Source organism: Rattus rattus, chromosome 12 (genome assembly GCF_011064425.1).
Source record: "Rattus rattus isolate New Zealand chromosome 12, Rrattus_CSIRO_v1, whole genome shotgun sequence".
In the NCBI taxonomy this organism is placed as follows: Eukaryota; Metazoa; Chordata; class Mammalia; order Rodentia; family Muridae; genus Rattus; species Rattus rattus.
Window position 1 is genome coordinate 21,484,741 of NC_046165.1, and position 19,048 is coordinate 21,503,788.

General features: G+C 37.9%; 1 protein-coding gene across 3 annotated transcripts in view; it reads left to right on the forward strand.

Annotated features, from left to right (window-relative positions):
• Positions 1 to 19,048, forward strand: part of Mycbp2 (MYC binding protein 2) — a 231,748-nt gene that overhangs the window by 108,195 nt on the left and 104,505 nt on the right. For all 3 annotated transcript variants that reach the window (XM_032918389.1, XM_032918388.1, XM_032918386.1), the window contains 10 exons: positions 661 to 833; positions 1,448 to 1,573; positions 1,655 to 1,782; positions 5,087 to 5,178; positions 7,331 to 7,465; positions 9,009 to 9,092; positions 11,034 to 11,130; positions 14,606 to 14,798; positions 15,165 to 15,439; positions 17,959 to 18,180. In XM_032918389.1, coding sequence (XP_032774280.1) covers positions 661 to 833; positions 1,448 to 1,573; positions 1,655 to 1,782; positions 5,087 to 5,178; positions 7,331 to 7,465; positions 9,009 to 9,092; positions 11,034 to 11,130; positions 14,606 to 14,798; positions 15,165 to 15,439; positions 17,959 to 18,180 — 1,525 coding nt within the window. The remainder of the gene's footprint in view (positions 1 to 660; positions 834 to 1,447; positions 1,574 to 1,654; positions 1,783 to 5,086; positions 5,179 to 7,330; positions 7,466 to 9,008; positions 9,093 to 11,033; positions 11,131 to 14,605; positions 14,799 to 15,164; positions 15,440 to 17,958; positions 18,181 to 19,048) is intronic.

The following is a 19,048-nucleotide window of genomic DNA, read 5'->3' on the forward strand; positions in this document are numbered from 1 at the left end:
GTGAAGGTTCCCCTTGGACCAGGAATGTGAGTAGAAATGGTGGTCTCAGCTGTGTTCTCAGGTGTGTCAGCATTTCTGAGATTCCGGCTCTCTCTCAGTGGGTTCTGGGTACTGAGCTGTATCTCAGGGTCAGCTGTGGGTGTGCCTTTTCCTAACTTTTTGAGGATTTACTGTGAGTAGGATAATCAGAGGCTAATGCACGAGGACATTGTGACTTGACTTCCTTTTTATCAGTGCTACATCGCTGTTTATTTTGTGTCCTAGGCTAGCAGTCCGTATCACTTGATCATTCTATGCTATTGTATTGATTTTCTCTTACTGTTTTATAGGTGCTCATACACATTGTAATTATTATAGTTTTGTTGTATATGTATTTTTTACATTTTCTATCAAATTATTTTGGCATAAGAAATCTTTATTTTTATGTATGCACCAAATTTAAGTAATGATTGCTATGATATTTATAACGTTTTATAATGTGTTTCTACTATTTTCAGATTTTTTTCGTGGTACAAATTACTTATGTATTTAGCTTAGGTGTAGATAAAATATTTTCCTGTGTACACTAACTGAATTATTTATTTTATCGTCAGTTTGAAAGTTTAAAAATTTTCAAAGTAATTCAAAGTGTTGAAGTGCTGTAATTGTCTTTCTCCATAGGTTTCGACCAAGCACCAGAGAGCTCTGGTGCTACAATGCAGTGGTCGCTGATGCCAGACTTCCCTCTGCTACAGACATGCAGTCCAGCTGTTGTATTCTAAGTCCTGAGCTTGCTCTGCCAACGGGATCGAGGGCTCTGACCACCCGATCTCATGCAGCCTTGCATATCCTGGGTAGGGTTGCCCGTTGATGTCAGCGGAGTGGCATTCATGTGTGCTGTGCATGTGGTCATGATTTTTTAATAGTTACATGTGTTTGTTATCCTGACTTCCTGTTATATAATAATGGATTCAAGTCACAAAATAAATTTAATTACCTAAGAAGTTTGACTTCTATGAAGCGATACAGAAGCTCTCAGCCAATATCACAGAAGATCAATGGATATCTAACTATAAAGCATTCTTGCAAATACAACTTTTTAGATCAAGAGATAAAGGAACTTGAACACAAACTTTTAGAGATATAGAGAAATGTTTTTTATAGTATTTAATTCAGGTATATCCTTATTTAGTTCAAGATACAGAACATTTGAGATAACTAGTTGCTAGTTTTTTCTTTTTCTTTTTAAATCAGTCCACATACCAATGTATTGTGTTGCTTTTAGAATATGATTATTCAGGAAAACCCATTTAAGAGTTGGAGAGATGACTTCATGAATAAGGTTTGCCTTCCAAGCGTCATAACCAGAGTTCAGATTAATATTAATTAATATAGCATTCTTGAATAACATGGGTTCGATAGGACACTTTCATTTCAAGGTTTGACTTTTACTTGTTCATTGCTTTAGGTTGTCTTGACACTTTGGCGGCCATGCAGGACTTAAAGATGGGCATTGCAAGTATAGAGGAGGAGACCCAAGCAGTGATGAAAGTCTATTCCAAGGAAGACTACAGTATAGTCAACAGGTTTGAAAGTATGTATGCTTAGACCTAGCAGATGCTCTTACTAATAGAAACGCATGCATATGCTAAACCGCATTGTTTACATGTTTCAGGTCATGGAGGAGGCTGGGGTTACTCTGCTCACTCAGTAGAAGCCATACGTTTTAGTGCTGACACTGACATTTTACTTGGTGGTCTTGGTCTCTTTGGAGGAAGAGGAGAATATACTGCTAAAATTAAGGTGAGATGCATGACCCTGTAACTGCTTCATTGGACGGCGTTTGTCTGGCTTAGTTGTCTTATTGCTTATTTTCTTCCCCCCTTTCCCTTGGTTTGTTATTATGGATCCTTTAGAGAAAGGAAACGTTATTAAACTCTTACTCAAAAAAATCAAACCCATGCAAAAGGAGAAAATGAGTTTTCAGGATTTAAACCTGACAAAGGATTCCCAGCCAGTGTCACGGTGCTTTGTCTGAACTTCCACGTGGTTGGTTGGCTGCACCGTCTTCTGTGGCTGCCTTCCCAGAGCTGTGTTAGTAACAGGATACACTCCTGTCCTTAAACCTGCTCTCTGTCAAGTCCTGTGTAAACAGCTACCCTCCACACTCACCCAGGAGGGAGCTCGGATAAAGTGAGAAAGGGAGGGATTTTCTCGTATAAAATTTTACGTCATTCTGCTGTGCTGGCACAGGCTTGTAAGCTTAGAAACTTGGGAGGGTGAGGCAGAAAGGCATCTGTGGTGAGCTCTAGACTAGTGTGCTGAGTTCGGGCTGTTTCCCACACCCGTTTATCTCCTCAAGGACAGCAGTCTTTGGTTTTTGATTACTTCTTATTAGTGTGCATGCTCCGTGTCTGCACTCGGAAGCTCACACTACAAGCTCTGCCCTAATTCCAGTATCATTTTTTGCAAGAAAGTTTAGTTCAGGCTCTTTTGTGAGGGATAGTTCTTTTAGATCTCTCAGTAATAACCCAAATCAAATAAATATATTAAAGTTCGTTATCATTTTTGAGGATAGTGTACATAAATCTCAACAAGAACTGATAACTTTTAAAAATTTTACTAATAGTGTTGATGATATCTATACTTTAAAATTTTAAGACACTAAAGTCAGGAATTTGCTAAAAATTAAAGCTCTTATAGTTATGGAAATCATCTGAGTAGAATAAGGTTAAGAATACCTCTAGCATGGATGCTCACAGCCAACCATTGAACTGAGAATGGGGTCCCCATTGGTGGAGTTAGAGAAAGGATTAAAGGAGCTGAAGGGGTTTGCAACCCCATAAGAACAACACCACCAACCAAACAGAGCTCCCAGGGACTGAACCACTACCCAAAGACCATACATGGACAGACCCTGGGCTCTAACTACATATGTAGCAGAGGATGGCCTTGTTGGGCACCAGTGGGAGGAGAAGCCCTTGGTCCTGCCAACCCTCAAGTGTAGGGAAATGTCAGGATAGGGAGGGGGAGGAGGGATGGGATAGGGAAATGGGGAAAGGGGATAACATTTGAAATGTAAATAAAAAAGTATTCAATAAAAAGAAAAACAAAAAAAATTTATAAACTTCAAGAAGTTTAGAGTTACAAGTTTCCTGTTCTCTTGAAGTCAGGAAAACTCACAGAGATGTAGTAATCCATCATACCTCTTCAGTCACTAGGTATCTGTGAATCTAAAATAAATATCTGAACCTATTTGTAACATCAGTTGTGGTGACTGCCCAACTTAAAATTATTTTATTGCTCCTTCATAACTAATTTGATAGTATGAACCATAATATAATCTCTGATATACAGGGTATCTGATATGTGACCCACAAATGGCTTGTGACCCACAGGTTGATAACCACTACCTTAAAAGGACTAGATTCTTTCAGAGTTCCCTGGAGCACCTCTCTAGTTTCATGTCATACTTCCAGTGTCGCTGTCCTCGGTGTTCTATTGCTTGCTTCCTTATATGTGTCAAGCAGTGCAGCCTCAGGACCTTGGTCCTTGCTCTTCTCGCTAGCTACAACTCTTACCTACATATCTCACTTCCTCCCCACTTTTGACCTTGACTCCCTGATGAGTCCGCTTAAAATTGTAGATCCTATTCCCTGTCACAAACATTGACCAATAGCTCTTTTTGTTTGATTGGTTTGCTTTTTATGATCTGTATTTTTTACCTTTTATTTTTAGTTCCTAGAACTGTGACTGGCATGTTGTATGAATTTAAAAGTATTTGTTGAATATCAGTGGAAGAGGCAAATTGTTGTGAGATTATCTCAAAAAAGAAGAAAAACCACTGGCCAGTTTTATATCGGGGTGTTCTTATCAGCTCCTTTTTTGAAGGCATTCCTAAGTGGCAGTGCCCTGGTGTAGCACGGGAGGACCTGAGTTCAATCACTACCACCACAAAAGATAAATACCAAGGTGTTTTATATGAGTTGGGTTAGAGCAGGGAAATGAAGCTAAGACCACTGTCATTAAGATCCCAGACAGAAGTAGAGTGTGGTTGAACTCTTAAGCCTTTTTGTACAGCTGAAGACCAGACACAGTGATGTTAGAGAATGGAAGCAAGAACTTTGTCTGGCGATGGAGTGCAGGACCCTGCCATTATAGAGAGAAACTGGCAAGAAGGGGCTGGTGGTCACTTTACTGTAGAACAAAGAATACTGGGGTCCCTGGGAGAGAGAGACTCTGTACAGTCTGATCAAAGCAGTGGGTTTAGGCCCTAAGGTATAGTGGAAAGTTTGAGACTATAGGCTTAGTAATTATTTAGTAATTTTAAATGCAATCTAATGGCTTATCTGCTGTTGTAGTTTACCTACTATAACTCTCTAGAAATAAATAAAGTTTTTACAAATGTTAGTCCATTTTTCTTAGAAAAAGTTAATTAAATTATAATTACAGGACTCCCTCTACCTTCCTGGTCTGCCCTCAGATCTCTTTCATGACTCCTCCTCCCAATCCCTCCCACCTCTTCAACCTTCCCTTCTCAACCTTCACGCCTTCTTAACATTTTATTATTATTGTCACATACTTAAATGCATAAATATATAAATACAGCCACGAATCTGTGGACCTTGGCTCATGTGTGTCTGGTTTCAGGACTGAAAGCTTTGTACTAGGTAAGGATTTAGGGGCTTGTCTCTGAAAAAGTCTAATTCTCACTGTTGATATCCACCTTCTTTATGGGCAAGAACTCTAGACAGATCTTCACAGCTGTTATGTAATGAAATAAGAGTCTGGCCTCACTCAGAATCTCTGAGTTAAAATGCTGTGGGTTTTTCTAAATCCTTTGAAAGTTATATTCCTACTTTATTATATCAGGTACAAGTTTTCTAGTATAGAGCATAATTGATACATCCATAAAACACTGTATAATTCCTATCTTAAATGCATATATATTTATTTAATTATTGAATTTAATATTTAACTTAGTAATTAAAATTTAAATAGTAGATAAGAGTTTTTATATCATTTGTAGGTTAGTTATATTGGACATGCACAAATTTAGATACACAGAACAGAATGATTCAGAACAGTGTGTTTTTCTATTCTCCAGCTGTTTGAGTTGGGTCCTGATGGAGGAGATCATGAAACGGATGGAGATCTTCTCGCAGAGACTGACGTGCTGGCTTACGACTGTGCTGCTAGGTAAGTGCTCTGCTCATTATTCAGTGAAGTTTTTGTATATTTGAAATAAAAATTTTATTTTAATTTAGCAAAAAATTTTAAAAGGAAACTTTGAATAATCTATTATTGGTAAGTCAAGAAGTTTAACTATATAAAGCTATGCTTCACTCAGTGATGGAGATACAGTCTGAGAGGTTCATTGTTAAACAGTTTCATCCACTTATGAATATCATTGACGGTCTTCACACAGACCTAATAATCTGGCATCTATACCATTGGCACAATATATATATACATTGGCACAATAGTGTAGTCACTATCCATTGTGTTGTGATTTGTTGTCTGAAATTCATGTAGTGTATGAGCATATTAGTGAGTGTAATCTTAATTTCTCATATAGATGAATGACTGGAGAGTATCTCACATGTAGTTTCAGTTTCAGGAAACTCTTTAGAGGATGCAGGTACATCAGTGTCATTTGTTACCTGTAATATATGTACAGGAATACACACACACACACACACACACACACAGACACACACACATTTCAGATCCCCATGTGCTCTAAGATCACATTAATAGTCTAAGCTTGACACACTTAAGGAGGTTGCCAGCTTTGTTGAAGGCTCTTAGGAACATATGTTATCAGAGTATTTATTTATAAAATTTTATTAGTATAAAAAGACTTAGGTTTTGCAGCCCTTTCTGGAATCCTAAGAATTGTCTTGTCAATGCACTATGATAAATTAGTGTTTTGATTCCTGGACTGTTGTGATGAAAAAGAACATAAACTGAGCTTTATAACAATAATAGTTCAGTATACTTCCCAATAGTAGCTATGATATTTGGTGGCCAGGGGAGATGACTCAGTTGTCACAGTATAGCTCCCCACCCCCCAGATGCACGTATACCTGTGTCACCACCACCACCACACAAAAGTAACCTTAAAAGGTGAATAACAGCTTTTTCTGGTAGTAGTACATGTTTTTAGAAATAAAGGCAAGGCATTGGCTTTACCTTTATTACTAGAGATATACTTTGAGAACTGAAGAGTGTCCTAAAGAAAAATTATTCTATTTGTTTACCTTAAGCATTAGATCAATGGTTCTCAACTCATGGGGTCACAACCCCTTTGGCAAACATCTGTCTTCAAATGTAATTACATTACAATTCATAACAATAGCAAAATTACAATTATGAAGTAGCAGTGAAAATATTCTTATGGTTAGGGATTACCAGAAGGTGAGGAACTGCATTAAAGATCACAGTATTAGAAAGATTGAGATGCACTGTGTTAGATGTTGTTACTTTGTAATCTTCGGATTTTATGAGTTCAACTAAATGGGACATTAAAATTTTAAAGATAATGTTCCTGAAACTTTAATATACTGTTATTATTTGCTATTTACTTGTGAGCAGAGGATTATGTTCTGAGATTTGAACTGTTGTGGAGAGTGGTAATAGATAGTCTAGAGTGTCTTCCTCAGCTCACTCACGGGCCCGGCTTTCCTGGGCAGCAGAGTTTAGTCGTCAGTCATACGTCATCATGTATGCTGTCTTTTCCCTCACATGTTTTACTAACATCTGTTCATTCTCTTGCTTTTGCTCTTTTCTTTTGTTTATTATAAACACCAGATAAAGCCACTCACTTTTTTTTTCCACCACCCTCCAGGTATTCTTACTGTTCAATGTTATTTCCTGTTGAATTAATTAACTTTTTTGTATGTGTGGTCCTTGTTCTCTGATAGGCTCAATCCCATGCAGCATCTGAATTAATTTAGGACACAGACAACTCAGTGAACTAAACATTGTTTGACCTTTCTATTATTTAAAGATTTTATTTGGAGAGAATTTTATACATGGATCCAATATATTTATACTTCAGGGTTCAGGTAAACTGAGATACAGTATAATTGTAGTAACTTGCCCCAAATGTCCAAGCTAGTTGGTCATTTTTCTGACATTCCACCCCTCAGACCTCTTAGCTGAATAAATAGTTCTTAAAACTAAGGGGAAAATTCTTTTCTCTGGGTAATGTTTTTGTAACAGTTTCAAATTTGTGCTGTTTTAATTTGAAAGTTTTATAAAATTTAAGCATATTGTAGAATCTGTAAAGAAAAGAAGAACAGGTAACAGATGAGTGCAAAGATGTTTGACTTCCTAATTTCTCTAGAGAAAAATATGCAATGATGTTTGATGAGCCAGTTCTGCTGCAAGCTGGATGGTGGTATGTGGCATGGGCTCGAGTGTCAGGTCCCAGCAGTGACTGCGGCTCTCACGGACAGGCTTCCATTACCACAGATGACGGGTAAGCGCAGTGGTCAACTCTGACTAGTCAATTCTTATGTTTGTTTATGGGATAGTGTTCTGAAATCTCACAGCATTAGTATAATTGCTAAAAGTTAAATTTATATATTACCAAATATGCTGGATTAATCTAGTCAGATCAAGGAGAAAAGAGTGCATTATTTTTATCAAATGGCATTTGTATTACATTGTTTCAAAGCTTTATAACCAAATTAACAATTGCATAGAGGAAGGGTGCAGGATACTGATGAATTTCAAATCATAAAAAGGATGTGTATATATGCATATATAAACATATATAGTTCATTGAGCATATATACTTTATATATAGTGTTTTGATATGTAGATTGATACTATATATATGCAGTTTGTAAGATAAAAAGCTTCTATCATATAAAATCCATGTAGAAAGCTGCAATGTGGTAGCATAACCCGGGGAGCAGTGACAAGTGGAGTGTGTCTCTGGAGCATCCTGGTCACACAACCTGGCCTACTGGAAAAGTTCCAACCCAGCAAGAGACCCCCCTCCTTTTTTTTTTTTTTTTTTTTTTTTCCCTGTGTAGCTCTGGCTGTACTGTAACTCACTCTATAGACCAGGCTGGCCCCAGACTCACAGAAAGTTCCTGTCTCTGCCATACAAGTGCAAGAATTAAAGGCATGTGCCACCACCACCCAGGGAGACTTTTTCCTAAAAAACCACTGATTGGCTCTTCAGAAGCAGTAATTGAGGTAGACTTCAGGTCTCCGTGTATGCATATATACAAGGGAGGGCACAAGCACTCATGGAGCATGCACATGCATGTAGGCACAGGCATACAAATTGCACTAAATAACAGAGTACTTCCTATTACAGTATGTCATTTGATTCCCTCAGTAAGTTCTAAAGCAATTATTTCCCCACTCATACTCAGGAAATTAGAGAAAAACAGTGGAAAAATGATTTGCTTAAAGTAATGGTGTGGTTACCATGTGCAGAACCCTGCCCTCTGTCTACACTACTAATCTGTTCCTAGTGTTTGAAAATACTATGAATTTGTAAGAGAAACTGAGTTCATTTTATTTTTCTTGAACATAGTAGTATAAAAGGTACATGCTAATTTATGAGGTAAATTTTGTTTTGATGAGTACTTACAGGAAGTTAAATCAGCCGTAGGATGTTTCTCTTCCAATTCCCTGTTGGATTTTTGCTATAACTGAATTCACCCAGTTATTGTATATAGTTTGTTCCAAGTGGAACCTCCTGACGCTTAGAGGCTAAAGCTTCTACATGTATCTAATTAAGCCGCTTTTATGCTCTGAGTAGAAATCTTTAGTTAAACACTGACTATGGAGGTCAAAACCAAGCGGAAGGACAGGGTGGCATGAGGCTCCTCATCCAGGAGTCCTGTCAAGGTCACAATTCAGCGTATAATTAAAGACTGTTTGACTTGTGGTTGATTTTAACAAATGAGTAATTTTCATTAGCATGAGACTTGAAGGTATTATTACTAAATTTCTTACTAACTTGAATTTTGATGTCATATTATTCCTTCTTGCTCTTTCAGGGTGATCTTCCAATTCAAGAGTTCAAAGAAGTCAAATAATGGCACCGATGTAAATGCTGGTCAGATACCTCAGCTGCTCTACAGGTATTAAAGGTCACTGACTTTGTAGTTAACTAACAGCTTACTCATGTGTTGTGCTAACATAAAATCACCATAAATTGTACAGCAATGGAGAAATTATTCAAGCACTGAGCAAATTAATGTTACACTGGTGGAATATAGCTAATTAAAATTTTGTGAATATTTAATATACTTTATGAATATTTTTTGCATCAGGGTTAATTCAAAATTTTCCATGATTCGGCATCAGCATTATAGCAATAGCGATATGCCAATAGCTGTTTTTAATCTGCTTTTTTATTTTAATACCAATTATAAAATGTAATAGTGTGTCTTAAAGAATATAAATTAGAATAGGAAAATACTTTAGATGTGCACTTAATCAACTTATTGTACTCTTCTTTTTCCCTCTGTTAGAGATTAAACCTAGGGAATGATACAGGCTAGGCAAGCACCCCAATATTTGCTTGAGATCTGTCCTGATAGTCTTTTTTTTTTTTTTTTTTGTAAAGATTTACTTATTTTATTAATATGAGTACACTGTTGCTGTTTTCAGACACACCATAAGAGGGCATCAGACCCCATTATAGACGGTTGTGAGCCACTATGTGGTTGCTGGGAATTGAACTCAGGACCTCTGGAAGAGCAGTCAGTGCTCTCAACCACTGAGCCATCTCTCCAGCCCCCCTGTCCTGATAGTCTTACAACAGTATTTATTTTGTGATAGAAGTCATTGAAAAACCTCTTACCATTAGCTTCTACTTTTAAATGAAATAGTAGATTGCTCATGTTGTTTATTATATTATTAGCAATAAGAATTTTAATTAATTCACAGTAATTCAAACATGAAATGAGACATATGTCATATTTCAAAGTATTTGTCTTTTTCTAGATTAAACCCCCATTAAAAAAATGCTTTTCTTACTATACATAGTCCCCAAATGTAGATGTAACTCTCTCTTTCATATCTTCTCACAATCACTGAAAGAATTTGAATGTTAGAAATCTCAAATTTATCCATAGAGCATTTTTGGTCTTTATATTATCTAAAATAGCCATTGATTTTTGACATTAGAATGTTCATCTGCTTGGTTGTGAACTGTGGCTTTTAATAACTGAGTCAGTCATCTCTCTAGCCCAAAAGTCCTTTGTGAACATAACAGATAGCACCAGACAGCTCTTAGGACTACTGGTGAATAACTGTATGCCATTGCTAGGGAACATGATATTTATATTTTTAATGCTGAATATTAAAGTTATTTCCCTATGGCAAATGTACATTTTAATATATCATTTGCATTACTTCTTTGGGAATTTCACAGTGTATTTTGAAAATATTCACCCTCTAATTCATTCCAGATCTACCCTGTCCTTAACCTAGCACCACTTCATACCCCTCTTTTGCCTTTCTGTAATTTTTTCCTGACTTCTTAAGATAATATATATTTTATTATTAGGTGGTGGCTAGGTGGGTGGATGATACCTTTTATTGAGTTCATTTAATCTTATCTCATTCATTTAGTGCTGGACACTTGGAATTGTGTAACCTATCAGAAGCTCCTCCCTAGACAAAACTCTATTCCTACTCTCAGCAGCCATTGATTGTTTATAGCTCTTCATCTGGGGTGGGATTGGGAGATTTCTCCCGTCCACCTTGGCTTGTCAGCTGGTATTATGTAATCTTGTGCTGGTATTATCTTGGCAACCACACATGCACTGTCTCCATGAGTTTAGCATTTCAGTCAGGCCCAAAAGACACTGTTCTGCTCCTGTCCACCAAACCTCTCTCTGGCTCTTAAAATCTTTCTGTCCCCTTTTCTCTTATGGTCCTTGAGTCTTGAGGATGGGGGATATTATATAGATTTTTTTTTTGGTAACTGAGCACTCTACTGATAATAAAAAATGTACATTAAAATTTTTCATTGGACATTGGAACAGAGTATATTGTCTATATTCTACCACCAGACTCCCGACCTGTGATGGCAGTACTTCAAAAGGCAAACAGCAGACAAGTGAGCCTGTACACATTTTAAAGAGATCTTTTGCAAGAACTGTCTCCGTGGTAAGCTACTTTCAAACCTCTAAGCTTTGCTGTTGAGTGCTGAGTGTTAATTCTAAGGCTGACTCAGCAAAGCTTTATAAATTCAGACCTGTTTTTATTTTGGTGTTTATAGATAGTCTAGACAAAGATAATGCACCCTTTCAGTAGTGGAAAAGTAAAGATGTTGCTTGTGACTTTACCATGTCTAGCTGAACTGGCCTTTTTACATCTGAAATAACTTGCGACTTTTCTGACTAGACACATACCCTGCTAAGCAATTAATTTAGTATCTTCTCATGAAGATCATACAAAAACTCCAGAATAGAGAAAACTACTCTCACCAATAAAGGAATCTGGGGAATCACCATCCCTGACCTCAAGCTGTACTAAAGAGCAATAGTGACTTAAAAAAAACAAAACAGAACTGCATGGTACTGTCACAGAGACAGGCAGGCAGATTAATGGAATAGAATTGAAGATCCAGAAATGAACCCCCACACCTATGGTCACTTGATCTTTGACAAAGGAGCTAAAACCATCCAGTGGAGAAAAGATAACATTTCCAACAAATGGTGCTGGTTCAACTGGCGGTCACCATGTAAAAGAATGCAAATTGGCCCACTCTTATCTCCTTGTACAAAGCTCAGGTACAAGTGGATCAAGGACCTCCTCATAAAACCAGATACACTGAAACTAATAGAAGAAAAATTGGGGAAGAATCTCGAACACATGGGCACTGGAGAAAATTTCCTGAACAAAACACCAATGGCTTATGCTCTAAGATCAAGAATTGACAAATGGGACCTCATAAAACTGCAAAGCATCTGTAAGGCAAAGGACACTGTTGTTAGGACAAAATGGCAACCAACATATTGGAAAAAGATCTTTACCAATCCTACAACTGATAGAGGGCTAATATCTAATATATACAAAGAACTCAAGAAGTTAGACTCCAGAGAAAACTGGTATGTAGAGCTAAACAAAGAATTCTCAGCTGAGGAATACTGCATGTCTGAAAAGCACCTAAAGAAATGTTCAACATCCTTAGTTGTCAGGGAAATGCAAATCAAAAGAATCCTGGGATTCTATCTCAAACCAGTCAGAATGGCTAAGATCAAAAACTCAGGTGACAGCAGATGCTGGTGAGGATGTGGAGAAAGAGGAACACTCCTCCATTGTTGGTGGGATTGCAGACTGGTACAACCATTCTGGAAATCAGTCTGGAGGTTCCTCAGAAAATTAGACAGAGTACTACCTGAGGACCCAGCTATACCACTCCTGGGCATACAACCAAAAGATGCTCCAACATATAACAAGGACACATGCTCCACTATGTTCATAGCAGCCTTATTTATAATAGCCAGAAGGTGGAAAGAACCCAGATGTCCTGCAACAGAGGAATGGGTATAGAAAATACAAAAGACTACTACTCAGCTATTAAAAACAATAACTTCGGGTTGGGGATTTAGCTCAGTGGTAGAGCGCTTGCCTAGGAAGCACAAGGCCCTGGGTTGGTCCCCAGCCCCAAAAAAAACCAAAAAAAAAAAAAAAAAAAAAAACCAATAACTTCATGAAATTCTTAGGCAAATGGATGGAACTAGAAAATATCATTCTGAGTGAAGTAACCCAGTTCACAAAAGAACATACTTGCTATACACTCATTGATAAATGGATATTAAACCAAAACCTTAGACTACCCAAGATACAATCCACAGACCACATGAAGCTGAATTAGAAGGATGACCAAAGTGCAGATTCTTCAGTCCTTCTCAGAAGAGGGAACAAAAAACTCACGGGAGAAATACAGGGACAAAGATTGGAGCAGAGACTGAAGGAAAGGCCATTCAGAGACTGCCCCAACTGAGGATCCATCCTATATACAGACACCAAACTCAGACACAATTAGAGATACCAAGAAGTGCATGCTGACAGGAGCCTGATATAGCTGTCTCCTGAGAGTCTCTATCAGAGCATGACAAATCAGAGGCAGACAGATGTTCATAGCCTTAGCCCAGGGTCCCCAATGGAGGAGTTAGAGAAAGGACTGCAGAAGCTGAAGGGGTTTGCAACCCCATAAGAAGAACAACAATGTCAACCAACCAGACCCCACCAGAGCTCTCAGGAACTAAATCACCAACCAAAGGGTACACATGGAGGGACCCATGGCTCCAGCTGCATATGTAGCAGAGGATGGCCTTGTCTCGCATCAGTGGGAGGAGAGGCCCTTGGTCCTGCCAAGGCTTGATGCCCCAGTATCGGGGAACAGGAATGCCAACAGTGGGTGGGAAGTTGGGGGAACACCCTCATAGATGCAGGGGGAAGGAGGATGGGATGGGGATTTCCGGAGTGGAAAAGTAGGAAAAGGAATAACATTTGAAATGTAAATAAATAAAGTAGCCAATTAAAACAATACTGTTATTGTCATTTTCAGTAATTTCTGTATGTGTCTATAAATGGCCTTGTGGTCAATAGGTAATTGAAATTATTTATGTAGCACATGTATTCAGTCATTTATTTTAAATTTACCATTTTTTTATATTATATCAGTAGTCATCTAGTCCTTGGTGAGCACTGGGGAGCAATGTGCTCCTTTCTGAGATTCTATAGTCTTTGCCATCATTTCAGTGTGACATCCTTCTAAAACCTCAGGGGAGCCAAACCATGCTTGAGAACTTAAAAATCCAAATAGCGCGTTTTGTTATTATCTTCTAGTCAACTCAAAAATTGGTTATAGTTTTAAGTATGCATTTAAATATATATATATGTAGATAGGTATGACTGATTTATAATATTTTAAAACTACTTTAAATTGTTATATATTTATCATTTTGAAGAAACATGTAAATTATGTCATTTCTTTTTTCTTCTTTTTTCCACATTTAGAAGACAAACTATCTAGGCAGGTAAAAGGAAAATGTAAAAATATATACAGGTATTTATCTCAGCTACCAAAACTCAGCAAGAAGTTCAAGTAAGCTTTGAAGTGGCATTCCACTATGGTTCCCTTTTACTCCAACTGTAATTTCTTTCTTTTTTTTTTTTTTTAGGTGATTTTTTTAATTTACATTTCAAATGTTATTCCCTTTCCCAGTTTCCAGTCCATAAGCCCCCTTATCCCATCCATCCTCCCCCTTCTTCTATGATGTGTTCCCCTTCCCAAACCAACCCCCCTCTTCCCCACTGATATTTCCCTATATTTGGGGGTTGAGCCTTGGCAGGACCAAGGGCTTCTCTTCCCATTGATGCCCAACAAGGCCATCCTCTGCTACATATGCAGCTGGCACCATGGGTCCCTCCATGTATACTCTTCAGGTAGTAGGTTAGTCCCTGGGAGCTCTGGTGGGTTGGCACTGTTGTTCTTATCAGGCTGCAAGCCCCTTCAGCCCCTTCAGACCTTTCTCTAACTTGTAACTTAACTTGTGCAGTGCAGACCCCATTCTCGGTTCACAGTCCAACTGTGCTGTCATGTGAACTGACTGTCCTCTCGCACTGACAGGAGTGCTTTGAATCACTGTTGAGCATTCTTCACTGGAGCTGGACGACCTTAGTCTTAGGAGTCGAAGAGCTTAGAGGGCTGAAGGGGTTCCAGTTCACTGCCACACTCCTTGATTTAGAGCGACTACGCTTCGTGGGGACCTGCTGTCTGCGGTTATTGCGTGTCTACACCTGCGAAATATACCCCGTATCAGGTCAGGCAAATTCTTAAAATAACTTGAAAAATAACTTCAAGTATTGGGAAAACGCTATGGAGATAGTCAAATGTTTAAGATCCTAAAATACCTTTAAGTTGCTCCTAAAATTAAGACAGAAAAATGTAACTTTTAAGGTTTTTTTTTTTAAAATAGAAAAGTTTCAACCAATAGCTTAGACTTCAGTATTAATGTCAGTTCTTTTTTTTTCTATGTTGATTAAAAAAATCATTTTGTAGCACCCTTAATCTCTAAGCAGTTTTATTTCTGGGTTTCGGTGTTTGACTTTTATTTTATAATAAATGACTGAATTATTATTATCATTTATACACTTTGGCTTATTGGCATGTTTTAATCTTCTCAAAGCTGTAGGAAAAGCAGTTGTAGAAGAAACTAACAAATTAGCTGAGTGCATTGGAAAAACAAGAACTTTGTTAAGAAAAATTTTATCAGAAGGAGTTGATCATTGCATGGTGAAGTTGGATAATGACCCTCAGGGATACCTCAGCCAGCCCTTGAGTCTACTAGAGGCCGTCCTTCAGGAGTGCCATAACACCTTCACTGCCTGCTTCCACTCATTCTACCCGACCCCTGCACTACAGTGGGCCTGCCTCTGTGACCTGCTCAACTGTCTGGATCAGGTAAGTTAAGCTTATAAGGTAGTGGTTGAAAATAAAATATATTGCTTAATATTCTGCAAGAATATTGATTCATTTTTTTTACCTTATCAATTACTAGTGACCATTTAGAAATCCAGTTGGTATGCATAACTTTTATAGCTACAACTTTAAGAAATTGCTTCTGTAACTGCCCACTTTTTCTTTCAGTCTGTGGGTGAGATTATTTGAGAGGGAGGGAGAAAGAATATAGTGAGTGTGGGAACAAGCACAGCTCCAAATGGCCCAGCACAACTTTCCTGTTCTAAGAACAGGAAGAGGGAATGAGTGAAGGTCATGTGAACATCATTCATTCACTCACAAATGCCTGGCAGAGCAATGGGGCTGACGGAGACCTGGAGTCTGATGGGTGGAGACTTTAGTATTCATGTTGCAGAAGTCAGTGATACAGCCAGACAGAGGTGAAGCAGTAGAGAGGATTTGAACCATGATATAAACGATTGTCATCTTTAAGATTCATTTTCAATTATGTGTTTGTATATCTTTATCTATATGTACGTATATATGCAACTAAATAGAGGAGAGGAGGGCGGTTGGAGCTGGAGTCCTAGGCAGTTCTATCTACTGAATATGAATGCTGAGTATAAAATATTTGTCCTCTGGAAAAACGGGAAATGTTCTTACCCGCTGAGTGGAGCCATCTCATCCCTACATTAATCTTACTGACATTTATAAACTATAATAAATAGATACCGAATGTATATTTTTCCAATACACATAGACTATTCGCTAAGAGAAGTCATATACTTAGACATAGACAATCCAGCAGAAGTTAAGAGATTAAAACTGTAAAGTCAGGGTGGGAGGGATGGTAGCCCGGCCTTTCAGAATGCTGACCCCTTACCCAGAGGATCCAGATCCAATGCTCAGTGCCCACATGGGGACTCACAGCCACCTGTACTCTAGTTCCACCGTGGCACACATCCTCTTCTGGCTTTCTGAAGCTTTCAGGTTCCCAAGTGGTGCACAGTCTTACACGCAGGAAAAACACTCCGATGCACGTTTAATGAGTATAGTGTACATGGTAAGTTCCAGGCCAATCATGGCTACCTAGCAAGACCTTAACTCAAAAGTAAGGAGAAAAGGAGGATCTTAATTACCTTTTGTCCATTAAAAAAGTGGAATTCATTCTTTAAAATTTGTTACAAACAAAATTCCTAACTAGGATATTGTCATTCATACATTCTTAAAACATTTGTAAAGAAATAACATCTTTAACACTCATTCAGAAAAGGGAACTGATAACTAATGATATGCCAAAACCTAACTGATATTGTGGGAATAAATATTGGACAAATACCACTAAGACACACACATATATTCTTATAATACTATTGAGTTCAAAATCTTGAATAGGGTAGTGTTACCTTGAAATGCAGGATTAACATCTAAATCAATAGAATTAATTGTTCTGATATATGGTTCAGTGGTAAAGTGCTTTCCTACCACTAACAGAGTTCAGTTTCCAGTTCTGGAGATAAAAAAAGAGTTCATGATATTAACTAAATGAAGAGAAAATCATCCTATACTTTCAATAGCTATTCAAAATATATTCACCAGAGTTAGCAGTTAATCGGCAATAAAAACTTGTAAACAAGAATGTAGTGAAACATCTAACCTGATAAAGGATCGTAAGCACAGTCTGTAACTGACATCTTACTTGGTGCTAAAATAATATTGAATACTTCCTTCATTTGGAACGCAGTATACTGTGTTGTAGAACAAGCTATAGCTAAAATCCTCCTAAACCTTGAAGTCTTGAATGTTCCCTCAAGCTTGGGAACACATATTATGTGTTCTCGCCACTTTCATTTAATATTATAACGGAATTGATCGCTTCAAGTCTTTATTTACCGTGTTCTTCCTGATTCTTCACCACAGTGGTATCCCAGTGTACTTTGATCCATGTAAGAAGGATCGTGTATTTATTCTACCAGTGGTTCCTTAGAAGAGTATTGCCTGGCTAGGCTAGCTTTTGCAACATTGGTTCAAACTGACATATTGCTGTATTTTTATGCTTCACTGATGGCACAAATATTTGAAGAGCTAAGTAGTGTATGTATGATTTTTTTTTTAATTAGGATTTCCTTGGTTGATAAGTTTTAAGCAATCAGAAAAAATAGACAGTTGAGCTAAGATTTCTATATAAACTGGTGCATGATAACATAATTCTATGACCCGAGTAAAATGGTGTAAAATGGTATTACAAAAGTGCAATTCGTATTGTTTATTTTTGTGTAAAGTAGTTTCATTGCTTACAGACTGTGTTTGATAGATTCTAATGGCAGTCCTTTAACACATTGAAAATAATGCTAGAAAGAACATGATTTAATTACTGGTTTAATTTTGTTGTGATGTATCAATGTAGTATTATCCAGTATTAAAGCCACTTAAATGACTGAGTAGTAATATGTACTTTGGTATGTATAAAGAAACTTGGTTTACACTGGTGAAGTTTTAAGGGTTACTTTTGTTCTTAAAAGGATATCCAGGAAGCAAACTTTAAGACATCTAGTAGCCGGCTCCTGGCAGCTGTTATGTCAGCTCTGTGTCACACATCTGTGAAGCTGACTTCTCTCTTCCCTATTGCATATGATGGCGAAGTGTTGCTGCGATCAATAGTTAAGCAAGTCAGCACAGAGAATGAGTCAACACTAGTTCATCGTTTCCCTCTTTTAGTGGGACATATGGAAAAGCTCAGCCAGGTATGTCTTTTGTGGAAATCTCTTACAGTAAGTAGAAACATACACAAGTTAGTACCTCATCTTCTTTATTGATAGTTATTATATTTGCAAATGATTAACAAATGATTATCTGTTGCAGAATAAGCTATTCTCTAATTCTCATGTTTATGTGAAAAAAAAATCTTAGTTACTATTTCATTGCCATGATAAAACACCATGACGAAGGCAACTATATTGTAGAAGAAGCACTTATGTGAGGGCTTGCTTACAGCTCCAGAGGTAGCTAGTCAATGATCATCACCGCAGGAAGCATGGTGACAGGCAGGCCTGGCAGAGCTGCTTACGTCATGATCCACTATCAGTAGGTGGAGAGAAACTGGGCTTGGTGTGGGCTTTTGAAACCTTTAAGCTCACCCTCAGTGAGGCACAGCTACTCTACCAAGGTCAGACCTCCTCCAACAGTGCTTTATCTCCTAATCCTTTCCAAATGGTTCCACTGGCTGGGAACCACGAATTCAGTCATTTGAGCCTATGAGGGTCATCTTTCTTAACTCAAACCACTCCAGTAAGTAGTCTTCTGAGTCGTTCTAAATGACAACTGACCTCTAAAATGTGAGTAGACAGTAAATACATATATGGTTTATTGTTCATGGATTTGAAAGTAAGTTACACTGCAGAGTCTTGATGTGTCAAGATGGGGATACCCAGGGAGAGATGGGTACCAACCTCTCAGAGGAGAAAAGGAGGGGGAGTGAGAGGAGGGACTCTGTGAGGGGTGGGTAAAAAAGGAAAGTAAGTTACAGATAGCATAAGCAGTTTTTTGTGTTCTAAATAGCGTCAGCAAAGTGGCACAGTGCGGAAGGTGCTTGCTGCCAAGCACGGCTTCAGT